The sequence below is a fragment of the Diplotaxodon limnothrissa genome, linkage group LG1 (genome assembly GCF_057381915.1).
Source record: "Diplotaxodon limnothrissa isolate DT_005_m linkage group LG1, D_limnothrissa_male_GT1.1, whole genome shotgun sequence".
NCBI classification, from domain to species: Eukaryota; Metazoa; Chordata; class Actinopteri; order Cichliformes; family Cichlidae; genus Diplotaxodon; species Diplotaxodon limnothrissa.
The window spans coordinates 2,693,329-2,707,897 of record NC_140596.1 but is presented as its reverse complement, the minus strand read 5'-3'; the positions used below and the strand labels follow the sequence as shown (position 1 = coordinate 2,707,897).

At 44.4% G+C, this 14,569-nt stretch overlaps 1 protein-coding gene across 1 annotated transcript; it reads right to left on the bottom strand.

Annotated features, from left to right (window-relative positions):
* Nucleotides 1-299: 299 nt before the first annotated feature.
* LOC146639225 (forkhead box protein B1-like) lies at nt 300-1,223 on the bottom strand. Its single transcript, XM_085351226.1, has one exon. It carries the CDS (start codon nt 1,221-1,223, stop codon nt 300-302), a length of 924 nt encoding a protein of 307 aa, XP_085207352.1.
* Between the last annotated feature and the right edge of the window lie 13,346 nt (nt 1,224-14,569).

Here is a 14,569-nt window from a genome sequence, read left to right as displayed (position 1 = left end):
TCTTCTGGAGTCATTAATCTGAGGGTTTCTTTGAGTCCGAGAAGAAAAGGCTGCAAACACAAAAGATCCGGATAATTTGTCTGTGCGGGATCCACCGAGCCGTTAAACTCAGTCACGGTGAAGCGAAGGAATGTGGAGCAAATTTGTTTCTGACCTCGGTGGAAAAGAAAGCCAGTCGATCATTTTGATTAATTCTGTGGAGGTCAGAGGTCAGCCTGCGGTTTCCTAAACTCTCTGCGGTGGAAGTTTTTTTTTTTTTTTTTTTTTTTTTAAATATAGAAAAAGCGGAGCAGCCCCCGTCAGTGCACCGCCACCGCGGACTGCAGCGCTTCTCCGGGGCCGCCCGGGCTGCTCTGGCCGGTGGCTGTCTGCGGGGAGGTGGGGCTCAGAGACTGGGGCGAGTTCGCGAGGAAAGCCGGAATGTGCGCGGGCAGCCCCGGCAGGCCGGGTACCGAGGCTGGGGAGGGTTTGATCGGCACCGGGATGGCGGGCAGCGTCTGCCCGCCGTGACAGATGGTCGTGAGTGGCATGCCGTAGGCCGAGTAGTCGCTGGCGGCCATGGAGATGGGGGCCGCAGTCTCCATCATTCCGGAGCCGTACATGTGCGGCCAGGCCGGGGTCAGCTGGTTGTGCAGCGGGTACCCGGCGGTGGAGAAGGCCGCCAGTCCGCCGGGCATCTTGTACTCTCTGGCGATGATGTTCTCGATGGCGAACGGGTGCTTGAAGCTGGACGGCTGCGAGACGGAGCTCAGGTTGTATCCGGCCGGCATCTGCGGGAGGTGCGCGGCTGCGTGCAGCGCGCTCAGCCGCAGCTTGGCCTGCTGCTGCAGGTAGTGCGCCGCATCCTGCGGCTTGCTGGCGGCCAGCGGGTCCGCGGCCTGCATGCTGCCCACCTTGAAGCGTTTCCGGCGCCGCAGGAAGCTCCCGTTCTCGAACATGTCACCGCAGCTGGGGTGCAGAGCCCAGAAGCTGCCCTTGCCGGGCTGGTCCGGCCTACGGGGGATCTTGATGAAGCAATCGTTGAAAGAGAGGTTGTGGCGCAGCGAGTTCTGCCAGCGCTGCGTGTTTTCCCGGTAGTACGGGAACCGGTCCATGATGAACTTGTAAATCTCGCTGAGTGGGAGCATCTTCTCCGGGCAGCTCTGGATGGCCATGGCCGTCAGGGAGATGTACGAGTACGGAGGCTTCTGGTCGCTGTACGTGTTCCTCCCGGGGCGCGGCATTTTGTCCTGCCGAGCCGGACCGGGATCCCGTCAGAAGAGCCTCTCTTCGCTTTGTTTTCGGAAACTTTCTCCAAACTCTTCACTGCGCCTTTACGCATGAGACGGAAACCGCCGGCTGTCCTGGACGCATGCTCCCAGTTTTTACGCACAGCTGGTAGCGAAACTTTGGGAGAAGTTGAAGCGGTGGGTGCTCCTCCTCTCCTCCGCTTGGGTGGCAGGTGCAGCGCGGTGTCCGTCCTCCTGCTGCCCGCTGGTGAGCTGCGCTAAGCGGCTGCTGCTGCCTCTTCCATGCCCCTCTCAGATCTGTCCCGTGCGCGGTGACAGGAGCAGAAAAGACCCCCGGTGAGGAGCTTCATTAATGGGCCACTTCTGCGCCATCACATGATCACAGCCAAGAGGAGGAGGAGGGAGGCGGGGGTGTAGGGGGAAGCGGGGGGCACACCGTGCTGTCATTTACACGGTGAACCGACACGAGTCTTTCATTTGAAGCTGCAGCGGAGAAAGAGCAAAAGAGAGGAGCACGACTGTCGGGAACGTGTGCGCTGAGCGGAGGTGTGTTGGCACCGTTTTACGCGCAGTGTGTGTCTGTGTGTGTGTGTGTGTGTCGGGGGGTTGTTTGTGGCCTCTCGCACCAATTTGCATTGACTAATAGAGCCGCTGAGAGCTGCTGTGTGAGCGCTTTAATTTGTTTTATTTGTCTTTTTGTCGTTTGTCTCTGTTCACAGAACCGTTACGAAGCTTCTCTCCAAACATCCAGGTATCTTTCACAGAGTCTGAGCTGATGAAGACGAGACTTCTCTCACTGTGGGAGAGAAACTCCTTTAATAAGCTCCAGTTTTTCCACTTTCCTTGAACTACGGAATTAAAGGGAATTTCCACGAAATTTAAACAAATTATTGTTATAATTATTATCCACAGCTCTGTGTGGAAACAACAACCCTGAACTTTAAACAATGAGTTTATAATTTCTGCGATTAATTTCATACGATTAACCCTTTTTGCTTTTTTTCTCCCGTTTTTGCCCAAATGCCACATTTATCTTTTTTTTCTAAAATAATAGGCAGATATTTTTAAGGAGCCTGTAAAGCTTTGAGTCTTTTTTCCTCAGATGGATCTGAAGGTTCCGCCTTAAAGTTCTTAATCATTTTTATTTTACTCAGCAAAGCTTCATTTTTCATCTGAACTGATCTGTCAGTATAACTCTAATATAATGCAATTTAATTAACGTATTATAATCTTAATATCTGATATTTGTAGCACATACATTTATTTTATCTAGTAATTTACAATTAAAAATCTTATTGATCGTTAAAGAGACAGAATGATTTCATCATCCTGAAAAAAGACTTGTCAGTTTTAAAATAAAGGAAATAGTCTAGCAGATATATTGCCATATATTATTATTATTATTATTATATTAACACTGAAAAATGTTTTACCAAATGTATTTATTTGCAGAACTTATTTCTGAGACTTGATATATTCTCAAGTCATTTTTGTGCAAGAATCATCTGATGATGAGTTAATTTGTTGACTGATTTTATGATCTTACAATACGATCAGTTATCAGTAAAAACTAAAGTTGTTTCTTCAAAACAAAACTAATGATCACTCTAAAAAGCTGCAGCATTAAATCTGATTTTCTTCTTCATATTTTGGTCATTAATTATTGACGTAACGGCTGCTTTCATGTCCATTGTTTTCTTTTTGTTCTTCATCGTTTCATCGTGTCAGTTAAAGTGCAGCAGAAGGAGGATTAAACTGGAGGAGCCCCGGGGTTTAACAGTCCCAGAGGAGGGGGGGGAGGGGGTGACACCAAACAGCTACTTTCACACGTCTGACCTTTGACCTGTGAGCTGATAATGTGACATGAGAGGGTTTCATACAGAATTATATTGTGTTTTTTATTGTTTCCACTTGTTTCCTGTTTAATATTTTTGATTTTGGTCATTTCATTTTCTAGTTTCAGTTTCCTGTTATCATTTATTCCAGTTACTCTTATTGTTGGTGCTCATCACTTTAGTTATTCTCTGTTTTTTATTTATATTTTATTTTATTTATTCAGTGCATTTTAGGTGTTTTCATTTTAGGTTTTTTTGTTTATTTTTTAAATTGATGAAAATTCATTTCAGTGTCATTTAATTCTTGTATCATCATTTATGATTTCATTCATTCATGTTGCATTAGGCTGTGAGTTTAATTTTTCTGGTGACTTAAATACAAATAAAATAAATTTAGTTTTCAAAAACTGATTAAAAGAATTTAAATGATAAAATCAGTTTTTTATGATGTGATTTTATTTTGGTGCTGAATGTAATAAGTTCTGTGATTTATGACTTATTGATAATATTCAGCACGTAGCTGCAGATTTTATGGTCAGTGTGATAGTTTTAGTTAAATTAGGTCACTGCTTCCTCTTAAGGTTTTATTGAAAACTCTTTGAGCGCTGTTTTTTTTTTTTTATAAAATAAAAACTGTTTTAATGTATATTTAGTTTAAAATGTTTGACAAAACAATTTTTTCTTGTAAAAAAAAAAAATCAGTGTTCACTTAAAAGTAATATCCAACATAATAAATATTGAATACAAATGCAATAAATACGACTCATTCTTATAAAAATTATCCATACTATATTGAATGAGCCAGTTTATATTTTTTCTGCAGCAGTGGTTTTTACATTTTTTTTATTATTATTATTTAATGTGAGCAAATGAAAAACACATTTTAAAGGTTCTCCTAACCTGCTGAAGCTGTAATCCCAATTATCATAATTAATCCTCGTTACGTAATATGCTTTATTAATTATATTTACACTGAAAACAGACAAATAATATCAGAATTACAAGTAAAGGGAAGAACAGCCTTTTCACTTTTAATGCTATTAATGAATCAATGTATTGATCACTATTGGCAGGTACAGCCGGGAGCTTTTGAAGCTGTTTTGGTCTCACCTCTGACTGAGATAAATAAAGTTGAACTGAATTAAACACCACCTCTAATATTATTATTATTATCACTTACAGGTTTGTGATGCAAACATTAATAGCACCTGCAATGACGATAACAATCATCAGCAGGTATAAATATTCAGCCGGCTGCAGTTAATTAGCAGCAGGAGGATTCTCATTAACGGCTCTGTTAACTGACTAAAGCAGAGCTCAAAGCAGCCGACAGCAGAGGAGGAAGAGGAGGAACACCTAACCCTGTTCAGGTTTCATCCCCACGGTCCACTGAAATGTTCCCCAACATGTTCCCTGACATGTTCGAGGTTTTCTGTCTCAGCTCTGAACAAAGACGGCATGCCACCAAACATTTATCAGAACAAATCTTCTAACATCTGCTTTCAAATCAGTTCATGTAAAATTGTTTTCAGTATGAAAAGGTTTGATGTTATTCAGCTATAATGCTGTACTCTCCAGGGGTGTTCCCGTGATTTCTTTTTAATGGGGGGTGGGGGCTCTTAAAAATGAGGGACTACACATTCCCCATCACTTTTACATGTGGGGGTGTGTTGTCATTTATCTGACTTTGTGGGGACCCGTTCACGTTTCAAACTTTGCGGGGACATTTGCAGAACCCGAGGAGATCTTCACTCTGTGATAGAGCATCAAAGGTCTGGTTTTAAGGTTCAGGTTCAGGCTGAGGGTTAGCGTCCCAGGAATGCATTATGTTACTGAGGCTCCCACAAAGGCAGAAAAACATACGTGTGTGTGTGTGTGTGTGTGTGTTTGAGGGGATTCAAAATGCAGAGCAGCAGTGGCGGTGGTACTTGAGCACGCTTCTCATCATCTACCAACACTTCAGCTGCACTCAGGAAATAAGCACGACCTCACACACACACACACACACACACACACACACACACACACACACACACACACACACAGCTGTCTTTGTGAGGACCTTCGTTAACACAATGCATTCCTGGGACATTAACCCTAAAATTGGAATATGATCCTAAACTGACCCAAACCCTCGTCTGATGTCACAAACAGAGCTTTGAATCTTTGTGGTAACATCCAAACTTCTGCAAATACACGTCCATACTTCTAAAACCAGTCCTGCTCTTTCCAGGTGTCCGATAAATGTGCGCACATTGCAAACTAATACCCCCCATTTTCCAAATAATCATCTTCTTTTTGCCCAACTGTTGTTATTTTTCAAACATATATTTCAAATGGTGTCGGGAAACAAAAACCCAGAAGCTCAGAGGAAATTTCTGTTTCGGACTTTTATCGACAAACAGGAAAAAAGTAAAAATCTGTTTGTGGTTCTTCTGTCACGTTGACACAAACTCATTAACCTGAACCCGTGTTTCTCCTCTAAATGTTCCTCATCCAGGCACCAATTTGTGACGGATTAATGACGACCCTCCCACCGCCGCAGATTTGCCAGGCCCTTATTATGAAATGAATGAATGGGTGCCACCGAACGTGTCATAGCTGTTACCGCCCAGCACGTCGCCCACCGTCCCCCCACCTTCCTCCAACCCCCAGTCGGAGCTGCTGGCCTCCATTAGAGCTGCTGATTTATCAGGAGGAGGACACAATTCAAAACAATGTAAATCACTCAATTATAGTGTTTGGACACAGCGGCTTGGGCGGGGCTAAACAGACACTCCACTATCCCAATATTACTACAGACAGTCAACTCACCACAAAGAATGCGAAAATTAAAGGACTGATCAAAAATATATAAAAAAAAAAATATATATATATAACTGTTAAAATCTGAAGGTCAAAGGCCATTGAGCCTGGGTTAAAGACTGAGGTTGCAGGTTCGATTCCCAGCTCTCTCATGCTCGAGTGGTTCTTTGCCTGTGGGAGGTGATCACTTCAATTAAATCGCTGATTAAGCAGATTGGAGGCTGATTAGTAAACGAGCAGCGGCCTTCAGGAGAGCTGCTGCTAATTAGTGAGGCGATTAGCGTGTGAAGAGCAGCGAATGAGGCGTCAGCGCTCGTTAAGAGCCACACTGACAGATTATTACTCCATCGGGCTGCCAAAATGCTGCCGCGTCACAGCGAGATGTCGCAGACGACGTCCAGGAAGGCTCCTTTCAATCTCGAGGCATTATCCTGGACTTTTTATTATCATCAAATTCTCGTGTTTCATCTTCAGCTCCTTCCTGCAGCGGCTGGTTTGGACCTTTTTACCCTGATGGGAAACATCCGATTAATACTGAGAAGCACCGTTAATGAGGAAATCAAGTTTGGTTTGAGTGTTCTTGAAGTGTACCTGAGCTTTAGCGAGGAGAGGCATTGTCTCTGTGCCATTTCTAACTTTTTCTTTCACGGCAGTATTTTTTTTAAAGCACAGAGTGGACAGCAAATTGAGCCACGGCTGACTAACGTAGAAACCTATTAAGTCTATATATAAATGCTAAAGTTCACTAATTTGACTCGTTTGTTTCTGTTTCTCAAATCTCCTCCAAAGTGCACCCAGTATTCCTGTTTTGGACCCCGGAAGTGCCAAACTAGTCCTGACTCCTTTAATGGTCAGGTTCAAGTGGAGTATGAAGGACGGGGAGTGTTCCCCTATTATTGATTTCATTGTATTGTGGATTTATCAAATTTTAATAAAGTTATATTAAAAACAGCAGATAAAACAACAAAACAACCATCCCACAGAGAAAATACACAGAAAGGTGCCAAAATCACCCATAAACACACCGGGTTGAACAAACCCGGCGAGGAGCAAAGAACTACAAAAGGCCAAAAACAACTACAAAAATGTTCAGGAGCAACATGAGGTCAGTTTCTGCAACAGTCACACCAGATCAGCTGATATTCTCTTTAACAGGGGCCACTAAAGTTGCTTTATCCCGCCCACATCTGCAAGCCACTCTGAAACCCACCTCCGATCCAGCGCTCGTTTATGAGGTCATCCTGCTTCCGTGGAAGCACGGCGGGTTCCCAGGATGGAGTCTTATAGCCTGATCACTGCAGGTGGGAACATCTGTGATTAGTGAGGCCACTGCTAACAAACACAAGCTAATAAACAGAACTTGGGAAAAGACAAATGATTTCATGCTTTCTGATAAATCATGAGATATACTGGAGGGCAGAGGTGATATGCGTCTGAACGCAGAAGTGGTCTACAAGAAATTTACTTTCCTTCCTGCGGCAGGAAGGAGCTTCAGTGCGTCCTCTCACCCGATGCTCCAACATACACATTTAAAAAGTTTCCACCATCTGCTGAAGATCATGTGACGAAGTGAAATCTCCACAGACATCATGACATAAATTAAAAGTCTAAATGTGGCCGTGGTATTTGTGAAGCTGGAGGATTAGTGTGGATCGTTATTTTCAGCGTCTTCCTCCTCTGAGCTTGTGAAGTGCTCCCTGCTCGGCCCTGTTACCTGATTAGCTTCTTCATAAATGCAGCCGATCGCGTTAACATGCATGAATATCGGCAGCCGCCTCGTCGCTCGGGATAGCGCTCCCTAACATTTTGTCCGGCGCCTAATTATTCCATTTGCTTGGATCTGGGTGCCATTTAGATGCAAGGTAATTCAGTGTGGTATAACTCAATTAAATTTCTCCTGACTGGGATTTATGGAACATCAATAGCTCCTCTGTGGGACCAATGGGAACGCTTCCTATTTATCCCCAAGTCCTCCTGATGCTGCATTTCTGCAGCTCAATTAAATAGAGGAGCGATGAGGATGTTTCTGCTGCCTGTAATGAGGACAGACGGGCTCGGCCTCCTCGTGCTGGATTTCAGAGCGGTGGCGTATTAGCGGGAGCTCAGCAGTCATTACCTCTGAAATTAACTTTTAAACATGGCAGAAACTCTCGGCTCTGATTAGACCGAAGAGCTTACGACTCAGTCCCGCCAACAGCGACACATTTACATTTGAACCGTCACTCAGTTTAAAGTCTGCTGGTTGTTTCCAGACGCTAACGCCCCTTCAACATCTGACAAAAACCAACAGTGCTGAGCACTCAATCCTGCACTCTCTGTAATGTCCAGCAGAGGGCGACTCCACAAGAAAACGAGTATCTGTGGGTTCAGTTCCTAGCTCCAGCTGTTACTGACTGACTCTAAAAGTCAGTAACTCTCATGTATTTTTAGTCTTTGCTTCATCTAAACACAACGACACACCTTAGTTTGCAGTTTATTGATTGGTTAAATACATTTGTTCTATTTGCAAGCGTGCACATTTAGTTTGCCTGTGATTTTATAACAGTTCATTTCTTATTTGTGGGTTGTGATTGTGACTGCTCTTTGTTTCTTACCTGCCATGATCCCTGGGAGTTGCCAGACAAAAGATGGTGGCCGGGGTTTAGAGCACTTTAATACGAAGAGGGGCTGATTGGACGGCACCACCACGTCTTGCTGAAGGGGGGAGAATGTGTATTTTCTTCAGTTAAACAAGCATTTGTATTTAACTAAATATGTGAATTCAGACTTTAGTGTTTTTGATTTTCTTCTGTGGTGCTGAGTTTATTAACAAACTGGATTGTACTGCATCGTTTTTGTGGCTTGCAATCGTGTTGTGTTTAGTGACCCCTGCTGTGTTATAGTGGTCTGATCAGCCATTATATATACACACCCTTGTTTATGAACTTCACAGTTCTTTGCCTGAATTTTGTTTCTTGAGCTGTGTCCCAAAACGTAGGCGGCGTCCTTCGGAAGACCCGGCCTTCGTGGTCTACGTGGGCCGGGTCCTTCGAAGACCGAGAAGGCCGGAAGTGCGAGGCTGTGAAATTGGACGGTCTAGCCTTCAGATTTGCGTCACCGCTGTGTCGGTGGAGTTTAATAAACTCGTCCGTCTGCTCCTTGCTATCTAAAATATAACAGGGCACTGGAGTAAACTCTCGACCATCTCACACTTCTGTTTAATCAGTTTTCTGTTTGACGTTTATTCAGCTGTGTGAAAATCCCGGAGGACCCCAACCGATGGATTAATAAAGTTTTATTTAATCTAATAACTTTGATCTCAGCCAAACCGATTTACTCCGGAACAAATAAAACATAGAAAAAGGGTAAAAAATTAAATTTTTAAGTTATCTGAGAGACTTATATATCATGTTTAACCTGAGTAGCGAAAGACAGCGGGGGTCTGAAAACGATGAAGCCGGGAGTCCGCTGCTCTCGCCGGCTCGAGTGACCATTGAGCCCCCCGGCTTGCTATCGAGTGGGTGGGTAACAGACGTCTCTGAAAACGTTGGCACACTTTTCCAAATATGTGATGTCTTGATAAACGAGCAGATATTTGATGTTTACACAGCTACTTTCTCGCCTGAAAATATGTTAAAAGTTTATTTTGTGGCCCAGAAAGATTAATAAGAGTAATTTTAAAACTCAGTAGCTGCCGCCATTATTGGCAGCTGAAATTAGGCTGGGCCGTGCTATGAATTCTGGGATATGGTGGGCCACGAAGGACACACCCAACCCATCCTTCAAATTCCGGGAAATGAAGGACGCATTTGAAGGAGTCGACGAATTGGGACAGCCTTCGTCGCCTGGCTGTGACGTAATCGGCCTTCAAATGCGGCCTCCGGAGGATGCAGCCGACATTTTGGGACACAGCTTTTGACCTCGTTTATGAGGTTCAACTACCAATGAAAACGCAGGTTACCAGTTGCCTAGGCAACTGTAGCCTGGAACACCTGCTAGCGACCAACAGTCACTGCAGAGCGATTTGAGATGAATCGCTTCCTGTGAGGAAGCAGCATCAGCATCACCAACATTTATTAAATGGACTTCAGAATTAAAACAAACTGAGCTCATCAGGAAAGCACTTAGAGGTCACGACTGAGTTCCCATAGACTCTTTCTTTAACCACAGGTATCGCCTCCTGGTGGACATTAAATAGAACAGGACTTCCACACTGGCCGGACTTTATCTCCATATTTTATCATCTCAGGTTAAATTTAGAAAACGTCACGTAACAGTTGTCACATCTTTTTTCTTTTCGTCTTAAAAAAACAAAAATGTGTTCATGATTTTCCATGAAGGTTTTTGTCCGGCTGCTCATGCCGGGTGTCCACATCTCTTTACCCTGGAGCATAGCTGGACTGGCCATCGGGCATACCGGGCATTTGCCCGGTGGGCCGCTGGCGATTTTTTGTTTCTATGGGCCGATGGATTTTTTTATTTATTTATTTATTTTTTTAGGAAGGGTATATATAATGAAAGGTGTTGGATTGGCCAATTGGTCATGATCGACTCTGGGCTGGACCAATTACAGCCGAGGAGGCCGGATGCACCCTCCCCCTTGTTTAGCAATCACGTGATTTTCGCGCATTGCATGCCGGGAACTCGTGGCAAAACAATCCAAGTACCGCATCAAATGCAAGCGTTTGCAGCACCGCAAAACGTTCATTCTCCGGTTCCAATAAATTCTTGCTTTTTCTTTGCCGTACAAAAAAGGAATGTACAAAACAAAAGGAGAACAATGCCGGTCCGTACAAAGACAGACTCGACGAAAAGACAAAGAAAAGATACGAGGAAAAAATCAAAGCAGTGAAAGGGTCAGACCCTTACGAGCACACAGAGGGACAAAAGACGTCAGCGTGCTGCCCAACTTTCACCACGCTCATATTTATAATTACACAGTTCTTGGAGTGAGTGCATACACTCATGAAGTTTAGTAACTTCAGGTCACTGCAACAAGCCCAGGTACAGTTTACTGACGGATGGGTGCAGGACCTTGAAATGCACCGTGTAGAACGAAAGACCATCGTACGAACAGAGGTAAGTTTACCAGTCTCACAAATCGTCCTCATAAATACACATTCGTTAACCGTTTATTAATATAACCTTTGAGCTCAACGGTAATTAATTAGTAGTGGAAATGATTTATGGTTCATTACAGAAATGTAGCAGTGACAATAATATTGTATGCTGTAATCGTACTGGACAATTGGTGATACACAAAAAAACCTGTTTTACCCTGTGAATAAAAGTATATGTTTTTGTCAATGTACCATAATAACAGAAGCGAAACGCAATATTGTGTCAGGACAATTCACTATTTATGCACAATAAACAAAGGAGCATAGCGCGACAATTTCTGTTCAGCGCCAGACTTGCTTGTAACCTATATCACCAATTATGTTAAGAAAAATGACGTATTAACTACTACAAAACACTGACCTTTGTGGGAATGCTTGGAGCAGACTAACCTGTGAGCTGGAGTGTTCTGAGATGTTATATTTGGTATATCCAGACCATCCGTCGGCTCTTACTTCGGAAACATGGCTTAAAAAATTTCTCTTCAACGACGTAATCCGAAAAAAACGATCTCTTTACCCGTCGGCTTCCCGTGGCTGTCATGCGACCGGCTATTGCAGTTAATAATACAACAGCTTCTTGCCATTTTTTGTGTTTCTTTTTATCGCTGTGTGACTGATTTCAATTGAAAGCCTGCGTGCGCTAGTACGTCTTGCCACAAGTTCCCAGAATCCTTTGCGGTTTTACCCTTGAATGACGTCACATTTTCAATCTTTATCCTGGTGGGCCGGTCTCTAGTCAAAATGCCCGGGCCGATTTTTTGTCCCAGTCCAGCCTTGCCCTGGAGGAGGCTGTAAAACCTGCGAGTGGACGAGTCCGTGAAGCTCACGTCTGTCCGAGGACATCGATACTTGAAGAGCAGGCGACTTGTTGGAGATATCGTTAAGTTTTCTATCGGCGAGCGCTGCTGTTTCACCCGTCTCCAGCCACACGTGGCGAGGTACGTCTCTGCCACTGCATTCGAGATGGCGGGGCAACATGGTGGCTAACATCTCTATTTTTAATCTAATAAGTTTATGAGAATGCATCAATTTATTTGAAGACGTTCAAAAAGTATATTTATGAGTACAATAATGTAGTGCTAACAGTGAACTGAATGAAAGCTATTTGAGTCCATTCAGGCGCCGGGACGAGTTGCAGCTTCACAAATCAGAGGGAAAGCCTCCCAGACAGATCCGTGGACGTGGCGGACGCCCACCAATTACAGCCTGTTTTTGTTGTAGGGTCATTATAATTAATGGCAGTCTGGAGCGCCGTTATGATCCACTCAGGTCCTCCACAGATAAAAGCCGTTTGGCATCTGGGCTCCGGCGGCGTGCGGTAAGGAGCCGCCGCCGCTGCTGCTGCTGCTGCATGATACTATGAATATTTAATTAATAATTAGTCATGTAATTCCTCCTCAGGAGTTATTATCCCTCAAACTGGTTTGTGAATTTAATTATTAGCAGCCTTTTTGTTTCCATGTCTCCCTCATTACTGTCAGGATTGATGTAACATAAACTTCATTAAAAATTAAAGTGAGATTCTTTAATTACGGGGCCGCCCTCGCCGAAGCCAGAATTAGCCAACTCAGTGATGTGCAAATGAGAGCATTATTTAAGAAACATGCTGGAAGTAGTTATGCTAATTCGCCGGGGTTCACAGTGGCAGACCTTTCCAGTCGCGGCTGCATATTCATTAAATGCACTATGCAAATTTAATGTAGCAGCCTTAGTAATGCCTTGTTAATTTATTCAGATTTATTGAGTAAGACTTGTAAAAAGTACCAATTTAATTAGCTCATCTCCTCAGACGGCGGCGGTGATCGCTGAGCTTTCTAAAAAGACGCGTCAGAGAGAGAAAAAAAGACCTCAGAGTGAGATGTTTTACAGGTCTCGGGCTTTAAAGGCGATATTTGCTGCACTTATGGGGCCGCTCAGAGAGAAATCACTTAAACTGCCGCTCGTTTCTCCCCGAGGAGGCGTCTGTGTTGACTCTAAAGGCTTAAAACAGGCCGTTTCCTCAACAATTGGGTCGAACCAGAGGCTTTAATGACTGGCAGATCACAGGAGGCCAAAAAACAAACCCAAAACATACAGAGAGACGAAGGAAAAGAGGACGTGACATCTTTTATCTCTGCACGAGAGGTCACGAGGTCAAAAGCTGACGTTTTAATCCTGGAATTAAACTGTAGATATTCTCCAGTCGACGGGATCACTGCTACGCGTCTTTCCTGGACTTCCTAAAAGACTATCAGCAGGTTGGAGCTTTTTCAAAACATAACTTAAATAGCAGAGAGCACAGCTTGAGTTTTAAACGTTGTCATTAAACTCTCGTGGATTACTGACAGTCTGTCACTTGCTTTTCTCGATGGCTGCGTACGTAAGTATATTTTGTGTTTGGAGCGAGTATTGTTCAGATAAATGGGCCCAAACGAGAGGCGCTTAATCCTGCCTCAGCTTAACCAAGTCGTGTGTTCTTAGAACGTATGAAGTGTCCAAGGTTCGAGCCCCGGCTTGAACAGTCCCGGTCGTTGTGTCCTTGGGCAAGACACTTCACCCGTTGCCTACTGGTGGTGGTCAGAGGGCCGGTGGCGCCTCTGTCATTGCGCCCCAGGGTGGGTGTGGCTACAATGTAGCTGCCATCACCAGTGTGTGAATGTGTGGATGACTGGTGCGTAAAGCGCTATACAAATACAGGCCATTTACCATTTACTGATGTGTTTGTGCACCAGATGAACACCAGGAAGTTGAAATTTCTTGTTTTCAAGCTCATTTTAAAGCCATCCGTCACATTTACTAACAATCATGGATGTGAATGTATTTCAGCACTTTGTGAGTCTTTGCCCGGCGTATTAAGCTGCTCATACGTCCTAATGGTTTTAGGTAACGCTCTCATTTGTACAGACAGGTGCTGGTAAAGCTGGAGGGTCCAGCGCGGTGCATTTACATCGGAGCCTCTTCCTGATCTTAGAGACGCAGTTTGCTCCCCTCACAGCGGCTCCAACCAGCGCTGTGTAAAGACCATCATTTCCTTTTGTCCTGCGCTGCACTCTGTCTTTATTATTGCATAACAGAGGAGTAAATACAACAGATTCATCCTCTCTAATGACTTCCTTGTTGGCCAACGCTCCCTCGGCACGTAGTTCCGGTTTGATGGATGCTCCGCGGCCCAGCGAGCGCGAGCCAAAACGCCGCTGGGAGACCGGAGCAAAGTGACAAAAACAACAACAGGACAAAAACAAAAAGGTTGTGCAGAGATGGCGGGGGGATTGTGTGAGGAGCGCCTCGTGTTTTAGACGCATTAAGAATGTAATGTGCTATTACTCTGTGAGATATTCCTCTGGGCTCAGCCGATAATAGAGCGGAGCTTCAGGACTCACCTGCCGCCAACAAGGGCCCTCGATGCGCCGCCACCTTAATACCGAGCGCTCCTCGGCCAAAAATTGACATCGTCTAGAGAGCAAAGCAATCAGCCGAGCCGGTGTTACTGAGCGTTTACGCCTGAGCTGAGCCCGCCACAGCAAATCTTGACCTTAAAGAAGCCCGTTATTTCATTTTTCTTTCAGACAACTCTGTAAAGCTCTGAAAGAGCGGCGGGCGGCGGGGATTTCCTGCAGGTGAT